The 24,435-nt window shown below is 42.8% G+C and overlaps 2 protein-coding genes across 10 annotated transcripts in view; one reads left to right on the forward strand and one right to left on the reverse strand.

Annotated features, from left to right (window-relative positions):
* Positions 1–17,521, reverse strand: part of Prune1 (prune exopolyphosphatase 1) — a 24,107-nt gene extending 6,586 nt beyond the window's left edge. The window contains exons 1-7 of one of the 5 annotated variants that reach the window (XM_048814872.1): positions 17,302–17,517; positions 10,201–10,236; positions 8,950–9,042; positions 7,394–7,596; positions 4,709–4,893; positions 3,033–3,191; positions 2,007–2,101 (exon numbers count right to left, since the gene is read on the reverse strand). In XM_048814872.1, coding sequence (XP_048670829.1) covers positions 2,007–2,101; positions 3,033–3,191; positions 4,709–4,893; positions 7,394–7,596; positions 8,950–8,988 — 681 coding nt within the window. In that variant the 5' untranslated portion in view covers positions 8,989–9,042; positions 10,201–10,236; positions 17,302–17,517. Of the gene's footprint in view, positions 1–2,006; positions 2,102–3,032; positions 3,192–4,708; positions 4,894–7,393; positions 7,597–8,949; positions 9,043–10,200; positions 10,237–17,301 lie in introns of those variants that run through there. The other 4 variants (XM_015502968.2, XM_015502967.2, XM_048814873.1 and 1 more) reach the window with 4 other exon arrangements.
* A 1,458-nt stretch (positions 17,522–18,979) lies between these two features.
* The window catches only part of Mindy1 (MINDY lysine 48 deubiquitinase 1), an 11,344-nt gene continuing 5,888 nt past the window's right edge, over positions 18,980–24,435 (forward strand). Inside the window, exons 1-4 of one of the 5 annotated variants that reach the window (XM_015502974.2) lie at positions 18,980–19,811; positions 22,174–22,988; positions 23,292–23,349; positions 24,087–24,151. In XM_015502974.2, the coding sequence (XP_015358460.1) occupies positions 22,536–22,988; positions 23,292–23,349; positions 24,087–24,151 (576 nt within the window). In that variant the 5' untranslated portion in view covers positions 18,980–19,811; positions 22,174–22,535. The remainder of the gene's footprint in view (positions 19,812–22,173; positions 22,989–23,291; positions 23,350–24,086; positions 24,152–24,435) is intronic. The other 4 variants (XM_015502978.2, XM_015502976.2, XM_015502975.2 and 1 more) reach the window with 4 other exon arrangements.

Here is a 24,435-nt window from a genome sequence, read left to right on the forward strand (position 1 = left end):
AGCAGAACATGACAGTCACTAGTATGGCAATATGTAAATCAATGGATGTGTAATTGATGTGATTCTGCAATCTGTATATGGGCTAAAAATGGGAGTTCATAACCCACTTGAAGCAAAGTGTGAAAGATGATATATCAAGAACTATGTAATGTTTTGAACAACCAACAATAAAATAAATAAATAAATAAATAAATAAATAAATAAATAAATAAAAAAGAGCTGGGGATGAAGTTCCGTTGGTAGAGTGCCCCTGGGTTCCAACTGTAGTACCATAAAACAAACAAACAAAAAAACCCACCATTATTATAGTTACTTTCTGCCACTCATTCAACAAAATTAACTGTTTGAGACCTGATCTCAAAACAAAACAAAATGAGCTAAGGACATATCTTAGTGGAGGAATGCTTGCTTAGCATAAACAAGGCTTTATATTCAATCCCGGTACCTGCCTCCACACAAATTAACTGTTACAGATTTTTTTTTATTGTTATTTTTGGGTTTTTCTTTTTTTTTTTTTTTTTTTTTTTTTAAAGATAGAGTGAGAGAGGGAGGGAGAGAGAGAGAGAGAATTTTTAATATTTATTTTTTAGTTTTCGGCGGACACAACATCTTTGTTTGTACGTGGTGCTGAGGATCGAACCTGGGCCGCACGCATGCCAGGCAAGCACGCTACCGCTTGAGCCACATCCCCAGCCCCGGTTTTTCTTTTTTTTAACATTTTTTTTCACTTGTCAATAGACATTTATTTTATTTATTTATATGTAGTGGTGAGAATCAAACCAGTGCCTCACACATGCCAGACAAATGTGCTAATGCTGAGCTGCAACCCCAGCCCATTTTGGGGGTTTTTTGAGATAGGGTCTTACTATGTTGCCCAGGCAGGCCTTGATCTCTTAGGTCAAGTAATCCTCCCACATCAGCCTTCCAAGGGTCAGGAACTACAAGTGTGTGCCACCAATGCCCAGTTGGAGATTTTTTGAGCCTGGGGATATTATTTCAGTTTGGGTAGTCAGGGAAAACCTCTCAAAACAGGACACATGTGAGCTGAGGCATGAATGATAAGAAGCAGCAAAGAGAAAACCAAGTTCAAAGAGCCAGAGTTGAGAATAAACTTAACAGTCTGAGGAAAGAAAAGAGAAAGAAAACCAACATGGCAGACAAATAGGGCCTTGTAAGTCAAAGTAAGGCTGGCAGATTTTATTTGAAGTACAATGAAGGGGTCTGGGGTTGTGGCTCAGTGGTAGAGCACTCGCCTAGCATGTGCGAGGCTGTGGGTTGGATCCTCAGCACCATGAAACCAGGGCCTTATAGGTCCTAGGCAAGTACTACACCACTGAGCTATATCCCTAGCCCTTCTATTTATTATTTTGAGATAGGCTCTCACTGAGTTGCCCAGGTTGGCCTGGACCTTGTGATCTTCCTCATGCTTCAGTTATCTGAACAGCTGAAATTAAGGGATGTGCCACCAAGCCCAACTTAATTTATGTATTAATAAGATCTGGGGCTGGGATTGTGGCTCAGCGGTAGAGTGCTCACCTAGCACATTTGAGGCCTTGGGTTCAATTCTCAGCACCACATAAAAAATATAAATAAATAAATAAATAAATCACTCTCATTCTCGTTGCTGTGGGAAAAATGGTTTTTAAGGATGCAAAAGTGGAGGCAGGAAAGCTAGTATATGGGCTATAACAGAGTACAATGAGAGGTGATGAATTATGAGGGTCACAGAGAAAACAGAATTGAGAAGACGGGCACAGAGATATAGACAGTACAGAGGTGAACCAGTAATGAGGAGCAGAAGAGAAACAGGGGAAGAAGGGGAAGGAAAGGAGAGGTAATGAGGAATGAAACTGATCTAAATATGTTCTATGTGGGTATAAATGTCACATGAATCCCACTATAGTGTATAATTATAATGCACCAATTAAAAAAAGAAATGAAGGAGCAAAGTTACATATATAATCTAAAGTTTTCCCTTCCCATCAACATCTGCAACTTGGTCTTACCTCCAGATCCATGTATACTGCACTAATGGCCACTTTGGTACCTTGCCTATGGATGGTCTTCTGGTCCTTTCTCAGTATCTGTTCAGTGGTCAGCCCTAAAAAGTGGATGTAAGACTATGAGTCAAACAGGGAACCCAAGGTCCTAACACCAGGAAGATGAGGACAAAAAAAAAGAAAAAACATAGCCTCTCTTAAGGGCAATGAACAGAGGAGATCACTGAAAATTTAGCCACCCCCACCCCCGATTTTCCCCTTTTTTGTACTGTTTTAACTTTCTAAAAGTACATCTGGAGTTTGGTGTTGTGGAACATGCCTATCATCCCAGCTATTTGGAAAGTGAGGCAAAAGATTTTTGTCTGGAATACACAGACACCCTGACTCAAATAAATAAGATCACTCTAAATAAATAAACAAATGGATAAATAAAAGTATTTGTAGGGGGCTGGGTTTGTGGCTAAGTGGTAGAGTACTCGCCTAGCATGAGTGAGGCACTGGGTTTGATCCTGAGCACCACATAAAAATAAAGGAAAAAGTACAAGGCAGACAGTGTTTAAAACAAACATGCAGTACTTTTCATTCTTTCCTTACATCTTTCATTCTCCTTTTTTACATCAGGTAGTGGTTGAGTAGAAGATGATAGAGGTTTTTTTTAGTTCTCTTCCTTTGTCCTTTGTATATTCATTCTAAATGTTTCTTCTGCCTCTCTATCCAATTATATAGCTTTTGCTCTGATAATTTACTTTCCCTCAGTATACTTTATTTATATATTCTATGTTCTCTGATTAGACTGGAACCTCTAAGACTATTCCTCCTCATTCTTCGTAAGATCCAGGATAAAACATTCCATGAAGTAATTGATCAGTTCATGATCATACTAATATGATGCCTCCTTTCTCTCTGGTATGAAGTGTAAATCCTTATGCATGCTCTGGAATTGTTTTGATTGCATTCACGAATACAATGAAAAAAGCTTGCCCACTTGCTTTCTCATGTGGGAGGTAGAGAATTCAGCTTGACACTTCATACCTGACACATCAAACTTTGCTTTTTGTAGGAAATCAAAAATGTCATTTCTCTTAGGCAGATCTGGGAAGAGGGCCTCCAGTTTCTCCACGTATTCATTGTCCTTTGGGGTTGCCTTTCCAATTTTAATGTCCATGTTGACACAGTCCAAGATGATGGTTCCTATTGAGAAGGGGGATGGCAGAACTTAAATCATGTGACCTCCACTCACAACCACCAGAACACATATAACCTTCAAACCAAATGGGCACAATACAGAGGAGACTTGCAGGGCAAACTCACTGAAAATAAAACAAGAAACTGGGACTATGTCGTAAGATTTCCGGATCCTAGGCAGGGAAATAGAGAAAAAGTGGAAAGGAAGCCTAAATATCTCAATCCTTGGAGATGCTGCAACCTTGTTACAGAGAGGACACCTTTTTCTTTTTGGTTTGGGGGATACTTGGAATTGAATCCAGGGGCACTTAACCACTGAATCACATCCCCACTCACCCACCCTTTTTTTCTATTTTTTTTAATATTTTGTTTTAGTTGTAGTTGGACACAATACCTTTATTTTATTTTTTATTTTTATTTTTTTTATTTTATTATTTTTTTTAAAGAGAGAGAGAGAATTTTTAATATTTATTTTTTAGTTTTCGGCAGACACAACATCTTTGTTTGTATGTGGTGCGGAGGATCGAACCCGGGCCGCATGCATGCCAGGTGAGCGCGCTACCGCTTGAGCCACATCCCCAGCCCTTATTTTTTTAAAATATTTTTTAGTTGAAGGACCTTTATTTTATTTTATTTATTTATATGTGGTGCTGAGAATTGAACCCAGTGCTTCACATGCACGAGGCAAGTGCTCTACCACTAAGCTACAACTCCAGCCCCCTTTATTTTTATGTGGTGCTAAGGATCAAACCCAGTACCCTACACATGCTAGACAAGCACTCTACCACTGAATCCCATCTATTTTTTATTTTGAGACAGGGTCTCACTAAGTTGCTTAGGGCCTTGCCATATTGCTGGGACTGGTTTCAAACTGTGATCTTCCTGCCTCAGCCTCCTGAGCTGCTGGGATTATAGTGTGTACCACACACACCCAGCCCTTGGACATCTCTTCGGTAGGCCAAATCTCATCAAAGAATTTAAGCTGAAATAAGAGTGTAGTCTAACTCTTTATTTTTAATTTATTTTTTTTTTAGTTGAAGATGGACATAATACCTTTACTTTATTAATTATTTTTAATGTGGTGCTATGGATTGAACCCAATGCCTCACATGTACAAGGCAAGTGCTCCACCACTGAGCTACAACCCTAGGCCCTCTCTCTCTCTTTTTTTTTTTAATAAATAGAGAAAATGAAAATAAAAAAGGTTAAGAGATTTGCTCCAGGACACATGCCTATTTCCTAGTAGAACTGGTATAAGAATCCATTTTCTGCTTATTTGGCTAGTACTCCTTCCATTAAATACCACAAATAGGAAGCGTCAAGGTTTGCTGCCCTGTGATTCCTTTCTACTTTCTCCAACAAAACATCTCACAGGCCTTTAAATGCCTAATTGTTCCCTGAAATAATTCCATCCTCTGGTATGAACTGAATGGTTTTGAGAGCATATATGGTTAGACTGGAAGAGTCTACATTTTCCCACTCTCCCTTCTTTGGGTTGGGTCTCAACACCAAACCACCCTTACCATGCAGAAGGGCTGCAGTTTGCCTGTCCAAGATCTCTGGTGCCCCCTGCAGGATTCTCTCAGCCACCAGGGTAGCACAGGACCCCACAAGCTCAACAGAGACATGGCAAAGAGGGCAGTGTTTCTGCTCGATGGGTCGATGGTCTAGCACCTCTACTATGGCCTCTTCTAGAGCTGCATCACTTCTGTGGAGGCGGGAGGGTATGGGAAAAGAGAAAGAAAGATAGGTTATCTATCTTCAAAACCCTCACACCAAAGGAAAGTGCAGATATCTTAGGCTAACAAGTAGATCTGTAGTCATTCCTACTCTGCCTCATTTCTCTCCATTCTCTTCTTTAATGTCATATCTGAAGGGGTATTTAAATAGCATGTAAGTGAATTCTGTGAAGTATCTGCTTCAAATAGCTTGCCCACATATTTGTTGTACATTTTTTTCTTTTTTGGGGGGAGGGTATAATGGAGATTAAACCTAAGGGCTTAACCACTGAGCTGTACCCCCAGTCTTTTTTATTTTTTTATTTTGAGACAGGGTCTTGCTAAGTTGCTGAGGCTGGCCTCAAACCTGCAATCCTCCTATCTCAGGCTCCTAAATTGCTGGGATTACAGGCATGTGCCATCATGCCTGGATCCAACTGACATTTGATACTCAACATTAAAATCTTGCCTGTTTCTCAATTCCCTCAATACTCAAATTCCACATAGGTGACAAGGTCCTAGGGCTCCTCTTCATGCCTTCCTTTCCAGCCCTCAGCTATTGTCTTGTTCTAGGCCCTCCATAGCTTTCATCTGGACTACTTCAACAGTCTCTTAACCAAACACCTGCCTCCAGCTAAACGCCCTCCTAAGCTATTCTTCACAAAGCTGCCTGAATTTAAAGTAAAAAAGCAAATTTGATTGCCAGGACCTAGAATAACTATAATTCACAAGTTTCCCACTGCCTAAATCAGTCTAATTCCCCCTGCCTACCTCTTTAGTCTTATCTTTTTCTACATTCTCCTTTTCCCTCCCATTTTATGCTCTGGCTGTGCAAAACAAATTTCACTTTCCCTAACTCACCATGCTACTTCATACCTGCCTGGCTTTGCTTCTATTAATTACTTCTTCTGCCTGGAACACTTCCTAACGCCTTCCCTCCTTATTCAGGGAGCAAACACCTAAGATCAGGGGTCAATTCTGCTACAAAACCTTTCCTGATGCCCTCAATTCCCTTCTAGTATAATGAATAATTCCATCCTTCATGTACCTACTGTCCCTAGAATGAAAATCACTTGTTTCCCACCCATTACAATGATCTATTTACCCACCCAATTTCCTCTTCCTGACTGTAAGCTTCATGAGAAGGGAACCCTGTCTTACTTTCATCCTCTAACTAAGAGTTGATTAATGCATGAATGCATAGCTCATCCATGATATCAGGCTTTGTCATTTTCTGCTACAATTACAGGATGCTCAAGGAAAAAAATCATACATTTTAAAGGCCAGAGAGCGTGATTCAGTGGTGGAGCACTTGCCTAGTACATGTGAGACCCTGGGTTCCTTCCCCAGCACCACAAAAAACCCCAAATACATTTTTCCCCCCAGGTACCAGGGATTGAACTCAGGGGCACTCAACCTCTGAGCCACATCCCCAGCCCCATTTTTGTATTTAGAGACAGAGTCTCACTGAGTTGCTTAGCGCCTCACCATTGCTGAGGATGGCTTTGAACTCGTGAGCCTTCTGCCTCAGGTTCCCAAGCTGCTGGAATTACAAGAGTGTGCCACTGTGCCCAGCCCAAAATACATTTTAAGATTAGCAGGAGTCAGACAGACTTAGGCAAATCTCATACCCATGTTATGTTTTTGAAAATTTTTTTCCAATCATAAATTAGGGGTTGGAATTATTATAGAAGTACACATTTTTCAAATACACTCAAATGAGACATTTATAGACTTTACCATGTTATTCTGAAGTTACCATGAATTTATGTAGGAAATATGGTCACTTACTAACCTTTTAAAAATTAAAAACATGGTTCCAACAATTTTTTAAAGGCCTATATTATAATAAATCTGCCACAAAATCTTGCAATGATGATACCAAAGGCAGATTTAAATGATCTTTGAGTTATTCTTTAGTTTGAGCTCAAAATGTTCCTATTTCTCTGCTTTGTTTCTTTTTTGTTAATTTTTTTTTTCTAGTAGTTGTAGATGAATAGCATAGCCTGCCTTTATTTTATTTATTTATTTATTTATTTATTTGAGAGAGAGAGAATTTTTTAATATTTATTTTTTAGTTTTCGGTGGACACAACATCTTTATTTTATTTTTATGTGGTGCTGAGGATCGAACCCAGCGCCCCGCGCATGCCAGGCGAGCATGCTACCACTTGAACCACATCCCCAGCCCCATATTTTATTTGTTTATTTTTATGCAGTGCTAAGGATCCAACTCACTGCCTTACCTGTGCCAGGCAAATACTCTGCCACTGAGTTATAGCCCCAGCTCTGTTATATGTCTTTATGCTATAAACAAACATATAACTGGAGAACTGACATTATTTCCTGTTGAATTTCTGTATCAAATATGACCAATCAGTTATAATTAATCTTTAAGATCGCTAAAAGCAAAGACTCTTCCTTTATTTATATCTCATTCATCAGAGTCCAATGTGGTACATAAGTATGAATTTAATTTCCACCTACTTACTTGGGTAAGACATGATGGTCAACAAGGATGAGGGTAAGTTGGCCAGCCTGGTGCAATGCATGGAGATCAATCTCATCCCGAAAAATCAAGATAGTTTCGGGAATTTGAATCTTCTGAAGGAAGAAGACATTGTCACCTCGTAGAGGTAGCTCAGAACGTTTTATATTTAAAACTGGTATAAAGACTTCCTCAGCTTCATTCGTCTGAATAGAAAAGTGAAAAGAAGGTATCACAAGTTTTGGGATAGGAAAAAGTACCAAGATTGGGCTGAGGTTGTAGTGCAGTAGTACAGCATGTACTTAGCATGCATGAGGCCCTGGGTTCAATCCCCAACACCAAAGGGAACAAAAGTAACAAGACAATTGGAACCAAAGGAGACATGATCTTGAATAAGCTACTACCTTTCTCAAAGTCACAATTACCTACTCCATAAAAATAAAAGGATGTTTATTTAGTTTTTAGGTGGTAAGGATTGAATTAAGGCCCTGCACATGTTAGCATGTGCTCTATCACTAGTTTGTACCCCCATCCCCAAAAGGATGGCTCTTGCCCTCCCTCCTTCTTGGTTATAACATGAAAGCCAATAAGGCAACTCATAGTAAAGACCTAGTTCTAGATGCAATGCCACAGAGAAAAAAAAAAAATTTTTTTCAGTCCTTAAGAGTTATCCTGGGCTGGGTGTGGTGGCGCACACCTGTAATCCCAGTGGTTCAGGAGGCTGAGACAAGAGAACTGCGAGTTCAAAGCCAACCTCAGCTAAAGCAAGGAGCTAAGCAATTCGGTGAGACCCTGTCTCTAAATAAAATACAAAACAGGGCTGGGGGGCTGGGGACGTGGCTCAAGCGGTAGCGCGCTCGCCTCGCATGCGTGTGGCCCGGGTTCGATCCTCAGCACCACATACAAACAAAGATGTTGTGTCCGCCGAAAGCTTAAAAAAATACATAAAAATTCTCTCTCTCTTTCTCTCTCTCTCTTTAAAAAAAAAAAACAAAAAAACAAAAAACAGGGCTGGGGATGTGACTCAGTGGTTGAATGCTCCTGAGTTCAATTCCCAGTACCCACCCCGAAAAAAAAAAAAAGGTTAGCTGGGCAAGAAGAATACCCACTAGATGACTGACACCCCTAAGGAACTCATAATAATTTGAATATTGATTTATGGTTTTACATATCCCTCAAAACTTATTTACCAGCCAGGCACACTGGCAAATGCCTGTAATCAGGAAGCTGACAGGAGGATCACGAGTTCAAAGCCAACCTCAGCAACTTAGCGAGGCCCTAAGCAACTTAGCAAGACCCTATCTCTAAATAAAATATGAAAAGGACTGGGGTTGCTCAGTGGTTAAAAAGTGTCCCTGGGTTCAATCCCCAGTAAAAAAAAAAAAAAAAACTTATTTACCCATTTTCTTCCCCTCACAGTAACACTAAAAAGTATGGTGACATGAGAATCAGCAAAGTTAAGGGATTTAACTTACCCAAGACTAAATGCTGGTAAATAGCGGAGCTGGTCTTGAATTTAAATTTTTTCATTCTAAGGGGCTCTGTTCCTAGGTACTTACCTTTGTCAGATAAAAAGCCAGAGCAAGAGCAGACACCATGGAGTCCAAGTCACAGGCTTCATTTCCCAGTACAACATGTAGATGTCTGGACTCCTGGAGAGGAAAGAGAGGTGGAAACTGACAAAAGCATCTCCATCTTTCTCTGTTTACCTATACACGTCCATTTACTGATCTTCACAGAGGAGGGTGAGACACAAAATCTCCTGGGTCCTCACTTTATGGATGAAGAGATGAGCAGAGGGTCTGTTTACCTAAGCTTTAAGCATTCCACACACATCCAGTGGGGCAAAAGTGCTCCTTCCTCACTAGTAAACTGTTTTCTTGAATGTTGTTAACTTACAGAAGAACAGTGAATAATTCTGATTTCTTATGCTTCAAAAGTATAACATTAGGGTAGATAATATAGAGAGAGTTTGCCACTCTCTGCCTCCATTTTTAAAATAGATAAAATGACCCTTATACTTCTAAATCAAGAGAACAGGTGAAGAGGCTTTGAAAATAAAGGTAAAAATAAGATCAAGTCCATTATCCAGTTGTCCAGATAAACTATGCCTGCCCTAAGAAGCCCCAGTGATAACTATATATAACTGACAACTCTCACAACCCAAAAAGCAGATTCAGATTAAAGCAAGAACAGCTGCTGCTGCTGGAACCTTTATTTTTAAAGCATTGAAAAGTCCAGCTGCTGATAAGAACTCCTAGGAGCAAAGGATAGCTACTATTATTAAACTTGTTCTCCATCTGTTTAGTAATCAGTTTTAAATACAACACACTTAGACTACAGTGCCTACAATAGCAAAGACAGGGTTATTTTTTTGGCTTTGCTTTTACTAAATGTTTATTGAGTGTGTCAAGCATTATTCTAACATTTTTACATGCATTAACTAACCATTTAGTTCTCAAAACAACCCAATGAGGCACATACTTAAAGAGTTATTATTTTAGCCAGGCATGGTGGTATAAGCCTGTAATGTGTTATTTGGAAGGCTCAGGCAGGAGGATTACAAGTTTGAGGCCAGAATGAGCAACTTAGAGAGATGCTTTCTCAAAATAAAAAATAAAAATAAATGAAAAGAGATGGAAATGTAGCTCAGCAGTACAGTTCTTGCCTAGTATACACCAGTCCCTGGTTCAATCTCAGTACCACAAACACAAAAAATATTATTGTTTTATTCTAAGAATGACCATTATGTTGGGTGAAATAAAAACATAAAGCTTATGACTTAGTTTAGGGCACAATAATTCTCTTACCAGTTTTTATTTTTGAACTTCTATCTCACTCTGCTTCTGAGAGGATGAGATGAGAGAGACAAAATAAGACATACTAGTTATAGCAGGATTTCTTAATTTTGGTATTACTGTTATTTCGGACTGGCCTACTTCAAGATTATGGAAGCCTCATCACTAATCATTATTTTGATTTGATATAAATCAAAACCAGTAAGATTTACCTCTTCCCAGATAGAAGGGATATTATCAAAAAGGCGAATAATTAACATGCTGGTCAGGACGCTGGTGGGGAATGTAAATCAATACAGTCATCATGGAAAACCATATGGAACTTCCTCAAAAAATCAGAGATTGAACTACCAATGATCCAGTAATCCCACAACTCAAATCAGTATGTCAGAGACATCTGTTAATTGCATGTTTATTGCAACACTATTCACAATAGTAGTCGAGATATGGAATCGACCTAAGTATACATTCACAGATGAATGGATAAAAAAAAGTACTGTGAAAAAAAATAAAGAAGAAAGGAGAGAGGGAATGAAATGTGGGGCTAGGAATGTAGCTAAGTAGTAGGAAGGAAGGAAAAGAGGGAGCAAAAAAAGGAAGAGGAAGGAAGGTTGGGTAAGTGGGGCTGGGGATGTGGCTCCCCAATACAGTGCTTGCCTAGTATGCATGAGGCCCTGGGTTTGGTCCCCAGCACCACATAAAAATAAAATAAAGATACTGTGTCCACCTAAAACTAAAAAATAAATATAAAAAAAGGGTGGAGATAAATCCCCAGTACCAAAATACACACACACACACACACACACACGTGTGTGTGTGTGTGTATTGCCANAAAAAAAAAAAAAAAAAAAAAAAAAGATGGAGGGTAGCACGTAGCACAGTTGCAGAGTGCTCGCACAGTTATGTGCAAGACTATAGGTTCAATCCCTGGCAGCAAAAAAAGAGAGAGATGATAAATATCTGAGAGAGAAATAATGGATTATATACCATGTATTAGAATATCATACTCTACCCCCAAAATATGTACAATTATTTTGTCTCAAAAAAAAAAAAAAAAAAAAGCATGGTGGTGCATGCCTGTAAACCCAGCAACTTGGGAGGCTGAGGTGGTTGGATTGTGAGTCCAAAGCTAGCCTCAGTAACTTAGTGAAGTCCTAAGAAACTCAAAGACCCTGTCTCTAAATAAAATATTTAAAAAGGGCTGGGGATGGGATGTGGCTCAATGGTTAAGTATCCCTGGGTTCAATTCCCAGTACAAAAAAAAAACAAAACTGTGGCATGATAGTGCATGTTGGTAATCCCCAGCAGCAACTTAGGAGGCTTAGGTATGAGGATCACTAGTTCAAGGCCAGCCTCAGCAACTCAGGAGACCCTGTCTCAAAAAAAGGGTGGAGGGCTGGGGATGTGGCTCAAGTGGTAGCATGCTTGCCTAGCATGCGTGAAGCACGGGGTTCGATTCTCAGCACCACATAAAAATAAAATAAAGATACTGTGTCCACCTAAAACTAAAAAATAAATATAAAAAAAGGGTGGAGATAAATCCCCAGTACCAAAATACACACACACACACACACACACACGTGTGTGTGTGTGTGTATTGCCAAGGCCCATTCATATTGATAATACTATGAAGGAGTGAGTCTTTTAACATTAAATCCTTCGCCAAAGCAATAAGAGAATTCTGTACCCAAGACCCCAGTTCTATGACTCCTTTGACTTACAATTCTTACTCCTTATACTAGAGTAGGTTCCTTTGTTTCCTGCAAACCATGAACTTCCCAGATGACTCTGGAACAAAGTGACAGCAAAATACTTGAGATAAGTGACTGCAGAGATAACTTGCTCACTGAAGCAGTAAAAGGGCTCCTATGTTTTCTAGAAAGGGAACTACATAAACTACATAAAACATTGCTGGGTACAAGGTGGTCCTTGGAGAACCTTTCCAAAACTCTTTTACAATAGTGCAGCTTCACTGTAAGTGGCAACTGAATCAGGATCAGTCAGATCCCTGGCATGAAATCAAAACAAAGAAAAGCAGAAAGCAGGAACCAAATACAACTTCACAGTTCTGAAGTGGAGATATGATCTCCAGAGCAAGGTGAACAAGCAACCCTTTGAGCTCAGTCCAGCCCAGACAGCAACCAAAAGAAATGATTATAAATGGATACTCAGGAACTTGTGGCACATCTTGGAACTCGGATAACCAAGGGAGGTGGTAGAATTCTTTTCTCCATCATCACCCACCATTACCCAAGTCCAGCTGGACTATTCACCACCCCCAAACCATGATGTGCACATTCCCCACTCTGCCCTTTCTTTGCACTATTTGTTCTCTAAAAGCAGAACTGCCACTTGAAAAGATCACAAACTCTGGTTGAATCCCAGCTGTTTCTACTGTTTCTAGTGGGACTCTGGCTTCTTTAAGCCTCATTTTCCTATGTAAAAGTGAGGATATAACGTGGTAACCAAGTTCATGAAGTGCCTACTCTGTAAATACTAAAGACATACTCGGTTCCATTTCTTCTTTCTCTACTCCTCCCTGTCCATGCCAGTTCTACTTACATGCCCCCTTTTCTCTGGGAAGCCTTCCTTACCATTCAGACCAAAGCAATCCTCTCTCAAACACTCCAGTTTCCAGCACTGTGGTTCTTAGATGGAACATAACTTCTGTGGTAAAGGGCTTACTGTCCAGTTCTCCCGTCCCCGTACTGAGGCTTAACACAACAGGGCTCAACCACAGAACCACATCCCAGCTCTTTTTATTTCTTGAGACTGGGTCTCTATAAATTGACCAGGTTGACTTTGAACTTGTAATTCTCCAGCCTCAGCCAACAGAGTTGCTGGGATAACAGATGTCCAACATCCTATCTGGTTCACTTTTGGGTGGCTGTGTATCCCCCCTAATCCTTAACATAGTTTAAGAGCTAGCTGACTATATACTTTGTTATTCACATGAGGGACAATTTTAAGAACAAAAAGGAGTGCCAGGAACAGTGGTGCATGCCTATAATCCTGACTTGGAAGGCTGAGGCAGGAGTATTGCAAGTTCCAGGCCAGCCTCAGCAATTTAGAAAGACCCTCAGCAATTCTGACTCTGCCTCAAAATAAAAAATTAAAAGGGGAGCTGGGATTGTGGCTCAGTGGTAGAACACTCGCCTAGCACATGCGAGGACCTGGGTTCAATTCTCAGCACCACATAAAGATAAATAAAATAAAGGTACTGTGTTCAACTACAACTAAGAAATAAATATTTAAAAATTAAAAGGACTGGGATTACATAGCTCAATAGTAAACTGCCCTGGGTTCAATCCCTAGTATCTTAAAAAAAAAAAAAAAAAGAAAAAAAAAAGAAAGCAGGTACTCTCAATGAGTTTTCCCTTAGCTTGAAAAAACTGACTATCTGGCCAAAATAGGTAGATGGCAGTCCAACTTATAGTGATCCATTCTATTCTTCTTTTTTCTTTTTTTGTGTATCAGGGATTAAACTAAGGGGCACTCAACCACTGAGCCACACCTCCAGCCCTTTTTTCTATTTTATTTAGAGACAGGTGTGGTAGGCTGCCACCTCATGTGACCAGCAGACAGGGTCTTGCTGAGTTACTTAGGACCTCACTAAATTGCTGAAGGATGGCTTTGAACTCTCAATCCTCCTGCCTCAGCCTCCGGAGACACGGGGATTATAGGCATGCACCACCACACCCGGCTCTCCTCTTCATTTAGGAAAAATCTATGAAACTTCAGGCCAATCCTCCATCAGCTCAAAGCACAGGCCAAACAGCCTTAGTTTTCTGACCATCACATGGAGAATTCAAGAAAACTATAGTAACATTTAACAGTATGAAAAAAACTCGAGCTACAAATGGAAGAAATACAATCTGAGAACACAGTATAAACTTTTTTTCCCTTAAAAATAAAAGACTCATTAAGTTTAAATGACTCATCCTAATTTTTTTTTGGGTGTGTGTGTGTGTGTGTGTGTGTGGTGTCAAAGGGAGTAGAAAGGGGATTTAGGACTGGCAAAGTAAACCACTTCCCTTCTGAAGCTGAATATGATCTGATAAGTACTCTAAAAAAGTTAATGAGGGATGAGGGAGGAAAACACACAAACAAAAAAACAAGACAGAGCCAGAGACAAACCCTCCCAGCAGAGCAAAATGGGACTGATACTAATATCAGGATTACAAATTTCTTTTTTTTTTTTTTTCTGGTGCTGGAAATTGAACCCAGGGCCTTGTGCATGCGAGGCAAGCACTCTACCAACTGAGCTATATCCCTAGCCCCAGGACTACAAATTTATTTTCTTCTTTTGTTTAAGAAAGAGCTTTTTTAAAAAATATTTTGTTGTAGTTGGACACAATACCTTTACTTCATTTATTCATTTTTATGTGATGCTGAGTATGGAACCCAGCGCCCCACACCTGCTAGGTGAGCGCTCTACCATTGAGCCACAACCTCAGCCCCAGAAAGAGCTTTTTTTTTCTTTTTTCTATAACTTTATTTTTTTTAAATATTTATTTTTTAGTTGTAGTTGGACACAATATTTTTATTTTATTTATTGTATGTGGTGCTGAGGATCGAACCCAGGGCCTCGCATGTGCTAGGCGAGCAGTCTACCACTGAGCCACAACCCCAGCCCTATAACTTTATTTTCTTAACTTATTTTATGTGTCGAGTGCCCCCGAGTTCAGTCCCTGGTTACCCCTCAACCAAAAAAAAAAAGATATCTTCAAGGGAGACGTGCTCAGCCAGTGCCTCTCACGTGCTAGGCAAGCACTATACCACTGAGCCACAACCACAGCCAGGACTACAAATTTCTAAGGACAGCCAGCCAGCCACTCCTGATTCCTGCCTCATACCTGAGAAGTATACACAATTATCTAAAACTTCTGGAGCTTTTGTTCCTAGATTAATCACCTGAATTTGACTGCAGTCCCACCCTGAAGAAAGATTTCTCTCCTAGAAGTGAAAGATGTCACCTGAATAGGACATTTAGTTAAACAGGATTTCTCGGTACATCCTATTGTCACTGTGGTAGAACCTATAGAAAATTTTTGTTATCAAGCTAAAAATATGCTATCAGTTGGGTGCAGTGGTGCATACATGTAATCCCAGTAGCTCTGGAGACCGAGGCAAGAGGACCACAAGTTTGAGACCAGCCTCAGCAACTTAGGGAGGCTCTACACAACTTAGCGAGATCCTGTCTCAAAAATTAAAAAGGGCTGGGGATGTAGTTCAGTGGTAAAGCACTCTTGGATTCAATCCCCAGTACCAAAAATAATTAGATAAGTAAAATTTAAAAATGGATCAACAGGAGACTTGGCTGGATTATCAACTATCTCTATCCTGTGCAAAAGCCAAGCATTCACAATTTCCTGAGAAGTGATATTTAAACTATCACTTAACAGAAACATTCAAACTTAACGGTGTGCCTGTCTAAATATGCCTTTCTTTATATAAGAAATATATATTCCTGGGTGGCCCCAGGAAATAGATGGGAAGAAAAGAAGAAAAGGGATCTTCATCTTCTTCATTTCGTATTCTTTTTGTACTTAGTACAGTATAATCAAAAGCAATGTAAACCTCGGGCATCTGCCAGTAGGTTGAATAAGCAGTTTACTCTCCGTTGTTCTTATTTTCTCCTTTCTCTAAGACCTGTCCAAGCTTGGCTCCGCTGACAGTTCTAAGATACAATCTCACCTTTAACAGCTCACAAGTTTGGAAAGAAAGCTCTAGATCTTGCTCTTTGGGAGATGAAGGCAGAGAAAGAAAAGCCAGGATACCAGGAATATTGGGGAGGGACAAGTTTTTTCCCAGCTTTATTATGCTATAGAGATACACGGCTGCGGGGAGGGGCCTGTGGAAGGGAGATGCGGGAAAGCAGATGCCTGCAAAAAATTGTTTTTAGGTTCAAAGGCTCTTCGTCAAACAGTGGCAGAGAGCAGTCATTTGAGTTACTGGAGGAAAAAAACCATCCACTTACAATGGTGGCACAAAAACTCTGCATCAGTCTTCCAGTAATAATTGGTTCTAAATTGCCTTATGCATTTAAACACTTTTTCCCAAATATGTTTTTCACAAGGAAAAATTCAGGATAAGAGAACATTCATTTAAACCACATGAGGAATTGGGTGACTTTTAGGTATGTTAAAGATCAGAATGTACTTCCCACGGGAATTTGTAGAGTTAAAGATACCTTGGCCAGGCGCGGTGGCACATGCCTGTAATCCCAACGGCTGGGAGGCTGAGGCAGGAGGATCCAAGTTCAGAGCCAGCCTCAGCAATGGCGAGGCGCTAAGCAACTCAGTGAGACCCTGTCTCTAAATAAAATACAAAATAGGGCTGGGGTGTGGCTCAGTGGTCGAGTGCCCCCGAGTTCAGTCCCTGGTTACCCCTCAACCAAAAAAAAAAAAAAAAGATATCTTCAAGGGAGACGTGCTCAGCCTCGTGTGTGTGTGTTTCTCCAGGGGCAGTATGACTCAAAAGCGGCCCCGGTGACTGACCGCCGGTGGTTTCTGTCTGGCTAGCTTTTTGCCGCTGCTGGGGACAAGAGCCTGAGGCGGCACGGCAGTCAACAAGGCTGGGAGGGCCCACCGGCCGGAGGCACCCACCGGGAGTCCCACAGTCGTGCTGGGGCCCACGCCTTCAAGCTTCCCGAGACTCGCGCACGTTAAGCCAGACGCCGCGGCAGAGGGCGGCCGAGCCGACGCGCCGGGTCCCACGTCGGGCTTACACAGGGGGAAGCCAACACCCGACGCCGCCGGCACGGGCGTCCGAAGCCCGCGAGGCGGAGCGGCGGGAGGCCCTGGCACTCGTCTCGGGCGGGCGGGCGGCGCACGGCCCGGCGGCAGCAGGCCGGGGAGTCCGACCAGAGCCGGACCAGGGCTCGGCTCCGCGCTCCCGGCGGGCCGCGAAGGACAGGGACCCCGAATCGGGCCCGGGAGCGGCCTCCTGCATGAGCTGGTGTTTGCTCCCCACGCTCCAAGCCCAGCCAGACCCCGGTGTCTCTCGCCACTCGGAGACCCCAGCACACGGCCCGTCTGCGCTCTCCACACCCTACACGTCCACGCTTCCCGGACCCCATCCTCGTTCCTCAGCCAGACAGGGATCCGTTACCTGCAGAGCAGCTCGACAACCCTGCAGGTAGTCCTCCATGGTGAAGTCCAAGGTGCGCCACCGCCCCTCGCGGAGGAGCGGTTACCCAGCGTGTGTACCCCACCCAGGACTCAAAGGCCAGAGGCCAGAGTCAGTAGGCGGGACTCGAACCCGCCAAACGGAGACTCGGCCTCCGACCCCGAGAGGAAGTGCGTAACCCGGCGATCCCGGAGGCCGACACCGCCCCGCCTCCTGCCCCCCCCCCACCACACCAGCGCCCAGAGACTCAAGGGACGTCCCTCCGGAAGGGGAGGGGCGTGGCGCAAGGCGTCCTGGGAAACGTAGTCCAGAAACTCCGAGATGACCCCCAACCATTGAGGGAAGGAGAATTTTCTCAAGTGATTTGATACACAAATGTGTATGCGTCATAGTCACTCATCTTTTGGCATCTGAACTCACTCTTCCAGAGATGGCTAAGTATAGCATCTTTCCATATATCGCACCAAGCATCTGGCTGACGTTTTAAATTATAACATGGCAAACGGCTCTCCATCTTCCTTTCTCAAATTTTCCCTTTCACCAAATTGACTCGTTGCCGCCGATTTTGTGGTTGTCCATGCTAGAAAAGTACTAGGATAATCTTTGACACCTCTTCTTTACTTAATACCTACAGTCTTGCCAACTCCTGCTTCCTTTAAAACTCTACAGCCTCACCCCACGCGGTGGCGCGCGCCTGTAATCCCAGCGGTTCAGGAGGCTGAGGCAGGAGGATCAGGAGTTCAAAGCCAGCCTCAGCAAAGCCCAGGCGCTAAGCAACTCAGTGAGACCCTGTCTCTAAATAAAATATAAAATAGGGCTGGGGATGTGGCTCAGTGGTCTAGTGTCCCTGAGTTTAATCCCCGATACCCGCCCCTGCCAAAAAAAAAAAAAAAAAAAAAACTCTACAGTTTCACAAGAATTTCATTCCTTTCGTGGACTGTTGTAACCTTGGCTCTCTGCTCCTAGCCTCCCTCCTTGTTCCAATTGCTGTTTCAGGCTTTCAGACTTGCCTGGAGTCTCAGCCTGTGGCGGCTGTGTTCTGAGGGCCCTTCAGAATGTACAGCGAGGTTCCAACTTCCCTTAATAACTGCCACTTTCCAGACCCAGGGTATTGCAGAGTACTGCCAAGAAAAGGTTCCCCTCATGATCAAATGTTCCTTTAAAAAAAAAAAACAAGTACTGAACCCAGGGGTGCTTTATCACTAATCCACATCTCCAGCCCTTTTAAAATGTTTTCAATCTTGAGACTTGAGACAGGGTCTCACTCTATTGGTTAGGGCCTATGTTGGCCAGGCTGGCCTCAAACTTGCCATTTTTCTGGGATTATAGCGTGATCCACCACACTTGCCTCTGTTCCCTCATTTATTAATCTATGTCTTCATTTCCTACCTCCAGCCTCACCCAGCTTTTCCTCTTCCCTGAGCTGGAAGATGAGAGGAGGTGACATCTAAGAAGCTGAGGCCTGTAGGAAACAAGAACCAGCGCACAGGCCCTTGTGTCTCCTCTTATTCTACTGGGTCTCCTGCTGTCCTCTCCACCCAGGACCTGCTGCCTCTGTGCACTACTAGGTGCACAGCCCAACCAGTGTCATTTCTAAACTAAGAAAGGAAGGGAGGAAGGAGGAAGAAAAAAAAAAGAAAGAAGTTAAAAAAAAAAAAGATACAGGGAAGACCTAGAAAGGAGCCCTCTAAAGGCTCCCAGAGAGACAGGAGCAGATTTTTTTTTTTTCCTTTTTTACATTAAATGAGTTAACATGCAAATATCATGCTCTTTGGCTCTGCTTCTGTGGATCCAGAGCAAAGGACTATCTCACGCAGTGAGAAAGCCCAGATCCAACAAGCTGCTGCTGTCCAGCTCTGCTCCTCCCTGCTCAGCTAGGGCACTTGCTCTTCCCTGTTCTCACCAGAGAGGCACAAGCGCTCCGTCCCTTCCAGCGGCAGGCGAAGGGAAGAGAAAGGGTCTGTTGTTTTTCTCTCCTTGTTTCTCTCTCCCTCTCTGCTGATTACCAAGCTGCTGACCGGATCAGAAAGCTCTGATGGAAATCCTCCAGTGCTGGGCAAACCCCTCCTCCTCCAGAGAGCTTGTCTTTGACTAATTTTTCTTTCTCCCAGTGGGAAAAAGAGAGAGAGAGAAAGAGGAAAAAAGAAAACCCACAAACTTCCTTTAAAAACCAGTTTGTAGTTAGGGCCTGGAGTGCGCACGCGGAGACTCAGCCTCTCAAGAATCCTGAAGCCACTCAGAGCCACCACCGGGAGCACCTGGGCTGCGCCCCTGCTTGCCCTCACCCCACTGCGGTGCCCCAGTCCTGGGCGTGAGTCCGGAAGTAGCCACAACCCAGCCCGGACGGCCAGCCACGCTCGTAAAGCTGTGTCAACCTGTATAAGCTCTGGACAGCCGGCCTGGTGGTGCCCCTCGCTGATCCCACCTCCCCCATCAGACTGCCAGAGCTGAACCCTCCTGCTCCGTCCTGGAACTGCACCCACTTCTTTAAGGTAAAACTTTGTCTTAACCATCTTCTCCACCTCCTCTCCAGCCCGCAGCTCTCCTTTCCCTCTTCAGCTGGGGGACTTGACACCTGTCTGTCCTCCCATCTGTGGTCTCCAGGAGCTAAGGCAAGAGGAACATGTAATAGCGCTCCTCGGTCCTTTTATCTCCTGCTTCTAGCCAAACCCTCCCCATTCCTTGGAAGCAAGTAGACAGCACACTGTGGCAAGGTTTGATGATGAAGGGAAAATAGAAACCATTGATTGCATGAGGATTTGGGTCAGGAGGAGATTGGTGTGGGACAATAAGGTACTTGAGGGGAGAGGAAAGATCCTGTTGTGTGTGTTTCTGGGGTGTCTTCTTGAAGCTACCTACCTATTTTGTTTCTTGCACTCTGACACTGACTAGGGAGGGGCCAGAGTTGTTTAACTCCCCCACCCACCACCATAGGTTAATTCAGCTGCAGGAAAAGTGTAGGGCTGAAAAGAGAACAAACAAAAACGGGTGAAATCCTGATTTGCTTGGGTTCCTCCCCCTCATCCTTTCCTACTCAGAAATACTCCAAGCTCTCACTACCAGGAGTGTACCTTGAGAGGGTGGAAACCCTGCATTACATTTCCTGCCCTGCCTCTTAGGACTTAGCCCACTTAACTCTGCCCAATTTCCCTAGAGTCCCCATTCCCTGTGGTGTTGAGCTCCTGGTTTCCCCTGGTTCATTCCTCTGGCCAGCCAGCTTCCCAGCCCCCACGTAATTATTGATTATTTCTAGCACTGGGCAGAAAATGAGTCCTGTTTTCTTCAAGCTTTTTTAACTTTCCCTGAGTCTGACATCTACTTCAAGACTCACCTTAAATGCCATGTGGGAGGGGAGGAATAAAGGAGAGAGGGAAAAAAATGTGTAAAGCCTTTACAGGCAATATTTGCTATTCTGATTGTAAATTAACAACATGTAAATGAATTGCAACTGACATGAATTATATTTGAATCAGGAGGATGATTGAATGACTAGGCTTATTTTTATTTTATTTTTTTAAAATTTTATTTATTTATTTATTTTTGCATTACAATTCTTAATACATCATTATACCATAATTTATCATATCTCTGATTATATATAAGGTATGTTGACACCAAATTCACATCTTCATACTAGGCCTATTTTTATTTCAGTTAATTTAACGTTCCTCATCCTCATTGGCCAGGCCTTCCTCCTAGCCCCAAATTCCTGCACCTTTACAAGAAAAAAAGTATAACCCCAGGAGAGGAGGGAACTGGAGAAAAGGCAAAGGCAAGATCTTTAACCTGTTTAATTTCTACTTTTTTTTTTTTTTTCCCCTGACTAAAGAGTAGGGAGGGGAGTAAGGAGATTGAAGGGGGATGGTTTCTAGAAGCCAGGGTTTGTGGCTTTTTACCCTTTGTTACCCAGTGTTGATTAATGTCTATCTATGCCTGACTTGATGCTTAGTGCTGATAGAGAACAAGTTAAACAGGCCTAATCTTCACATCAAAAAGCACAGAGATGGAAACAGACATAAAGAACATACACCAGTAGGTAACAGTGTAGGGAGTATTTTTTTAAGTCAATCAATAATCAGCATTTCTCTTTTCCATATAAATAGTGGGCAAGAGAGTATCTCTGGGGTTAGGTAGATTGGGAGAAAAAAGAACTACTGGGAAGTTGTTAACTCCAACTGTCCAGAGAAGCTACTGGAAGAATTTGCAGTGAGGGGCAGTCCTTTTTCTGCCCCCAATTTGAAGTGACTTATCTAAGGCACTCTCTAATTCAAGTCCCTATAACCTACATTTCCCCTCTGCAGCCTACAGGAAGCTCCTCCCAAGACATTTTTGCTGTGGTTTGTGCTTGTGTAAGGTTTGGTAGACTCCTTTGAGGAGAAAGACTTCCCTTCCTCACCAGCACATCACTTAGGAGCATGACACTGCATCTCCACTCCACCCCTGTCACTTTTCACCTTTGGGGTGACACAGGGAGACAGTATCCATGAGAATCCAAGCAGCCTGTGTGTGCTCAGGTTGTTTCATGGAGGGATGGGATTTGGTGTAAGGGAAGAATTGCCCATGTCCTGGCTGTTGTGCAGGCTACTGATATGATTGATGCCTTTTACAAGGTTAGCTGAATGTTATCATATTATAACCATTAGGATCATTGGGTTTGTTTAGGATAGTTTTGGTTTTCCTTTTTTTTCCAGTCCTGGGTACTGAACCAAGGCTTCACACTTGCTAGGCAATGAGCTGCACCCCTAGCCTACAGAAACGACACCTCTGTATTAGGATAGTTTAACGTTTCTTTCTCCATCTATTTTCCTCCTTCTCTGCTACATCTCCCATTTTTTTTACCATTATCTGTTTCAGGGAAGCTGGCTCCACTTAATGTGTTCAGTCCCTCCAGAACTATCATTCTCAAGCCTAGAAGCCCAAGCCACCGTTGGTTCCATCTGGTCACAAGTTAAAAGTGGAAAGATCTCAGTCTGAGTCCTGTTTATGCAAGCTGAGAAAGGCATGTACTACTTGTAGCCAGGAGTGCCTGTGCAGGTACACAGCCAGCCTTCCATACAGCATTCATTTTCTAAGACTTCTCTGGGTGGCTTTGCTTTCTGGCTCAACGATCTTCTTCTTACTGGACAGGTCTATGTTTTGCATACCAAGACTGACATAGGCAAGCCCTTGAGGTTAGGAAACATCCCCAGCTTCACTCAGTTGACTCCCTTCCCATCATGGAGCACCCTCAGCCTGAACATCCGTCCTCGGGTAAGGCCAGGAATGCAGAAACAGACACCTCTGAAAACCAGGAGGTCCTATCAGGACCAGATGAGTACCCTCAGGACCAAGACACCAGAGATGCTGATGAGGAAGCTGCAAAACAAGAGCCAGGAGACCAAGCTTTGTTACCAACCCAGAGTGGGGAGAACCTTGAGTCCCCTCCTCCTGAAACTAACTCAAGTCAACCTGGGCCATCCTGTAGCATGTCACCTGAGGCAGAGACACTAGGAGCATGCTCCAGGCCCCAGGAGCTTCCCCAGTCCCCGAGGACCCAACAGACTGAGCCAGATTTCTACTGTGTAAAATGGATCCCCTGGAAGGGAGAACGGACACCCATCATCACCCAGAGCACTAATGGTCCTTGCCCTCTCCTTGCCATCATGAATATCCTCTTCCTTCAGTGGAAGGTAAGAGAAAATCTGACATGAACTCAGAAATTATGGGGAACACTCTTCCCTGACCCACCTCCCTTTCATCCTGATTTTCTCAAAGCAATCTGAACTTTTCAGATTATTCTCTATACTACTCCTGTCTCTCCTGTTCTCTAGCAAATAGGAAGACCTTGTAGTATTTCACATTTATTCTGTTGCTCCAGTTTCAAACCTTTTCCTCCCAACCCTAAATACCACAGGGCACTCTCTCCACTGTTGTAGTTTCTTCCTTTGTGCTCTGAAAGGGAGACACATACAGAATCATTCCTTCTACCCTAGGTGAAGCTGTCTCCCCAGAAGGAAGTGATCACATCAGATGAGCTCTTGACCCACCTTGGTGAGTAATTGGGCCTTAATGAGGAATTTCCTAAGGGGTTCCAGAGCTATCCCCTCAGCCAGAAATTCAGACTACCAAGGGATCCCCATTCTGGGTTCTAACGTAGCAGGGAAGCTAAGGGTCATTGGGCTTCTCTGCAAGGCTGGAGGATAAAGCCAAGGTCAAGATGTCAGGAATCCTGAGCCAAGTGTAATGGTACATTCCTGTGATCCCAGGCTGAGGGTGGGAGCTGAGGCAGGAGGATGTGTGAGGCAAGCCTCAGCAACTTAATGAGATCCTGTTTCAAAATAAAAAAAAAATAAATAAAAACTTCTGGGGAGGTAGTTCCATGGTTAAGCTCCCTTGGGTTCAATCCCCGTATTTAAAAAAAAAAAAAAAAGTCAGGAATCTTGAGTTATAATACCAATTCTGCTCTTAGCCTTTTTCTTTTCTTTTTTTCTTTTTTACAGTTCTGGGGATCAAACCCAGGGGCTTGAGCATGCTAGGCAAGTGCTCTACCAGTGAGCTATTCCCCCCGTTTCTGCCCTTAGGTTTTGAATGTGAACTTGAGTAGGTCCTTCCCATTTACAAGCCTGTTTCTTCCTCTGAGAAATGAAAGGTCTGAATTAGACTCTAAGGACCTTTCCAGTTCTAAAAATTTGTGGTTCTGTGACATTATCCACATTCTCCAGGAAAAGAGGAAGCTGAGCCTTTAGGACAAGTGGTGGGGTAGGTTGATAAAGTATCCTGTCTTATAGGAAACTGCCTCTTGTCCATCCAACCTCAAGGAAAATCAGAGGGACTTCAGCTTAATTTTCAGCAGGTAAGGCAAGAAGTCCGGAGACTTAGGGGTTTTGTGGTTTGGAAGGGGACACTGACTGGAACTATCGAGAGAAGCTGTTTGCTGCATCTTAAGAGGGCTCTTTGAACTGTGCTTCCTTCTGCAGGTATAAGAGAGGATGTTATATCTCTATCCTGGAAAAGATTTCGTTTATATAAGATAAAGAAGGATTGAATCAGGGGAGGAATAGAATGGCTTGTAAGAATGTTAGGGAAGAAAAGCAACAAGTTTTTTTTTTTTTTTTTTTTTTTTTTTTTTTTTTTTTT

The sequence above is a fragment of the Marmota marmota genome, unplaced genomic scaffold (assembly GCF_001458135.2).
Source record: "Marmota marmota marmota unplaced genomic scaffold, marMar, whole genome shotgun sequence".
Taxonomy (NCBI): Eukaryota; Metazoa; Chordata; class Mammalia; order Rodentia; family Sciuridae; genus Marmota; species Marmota marmota.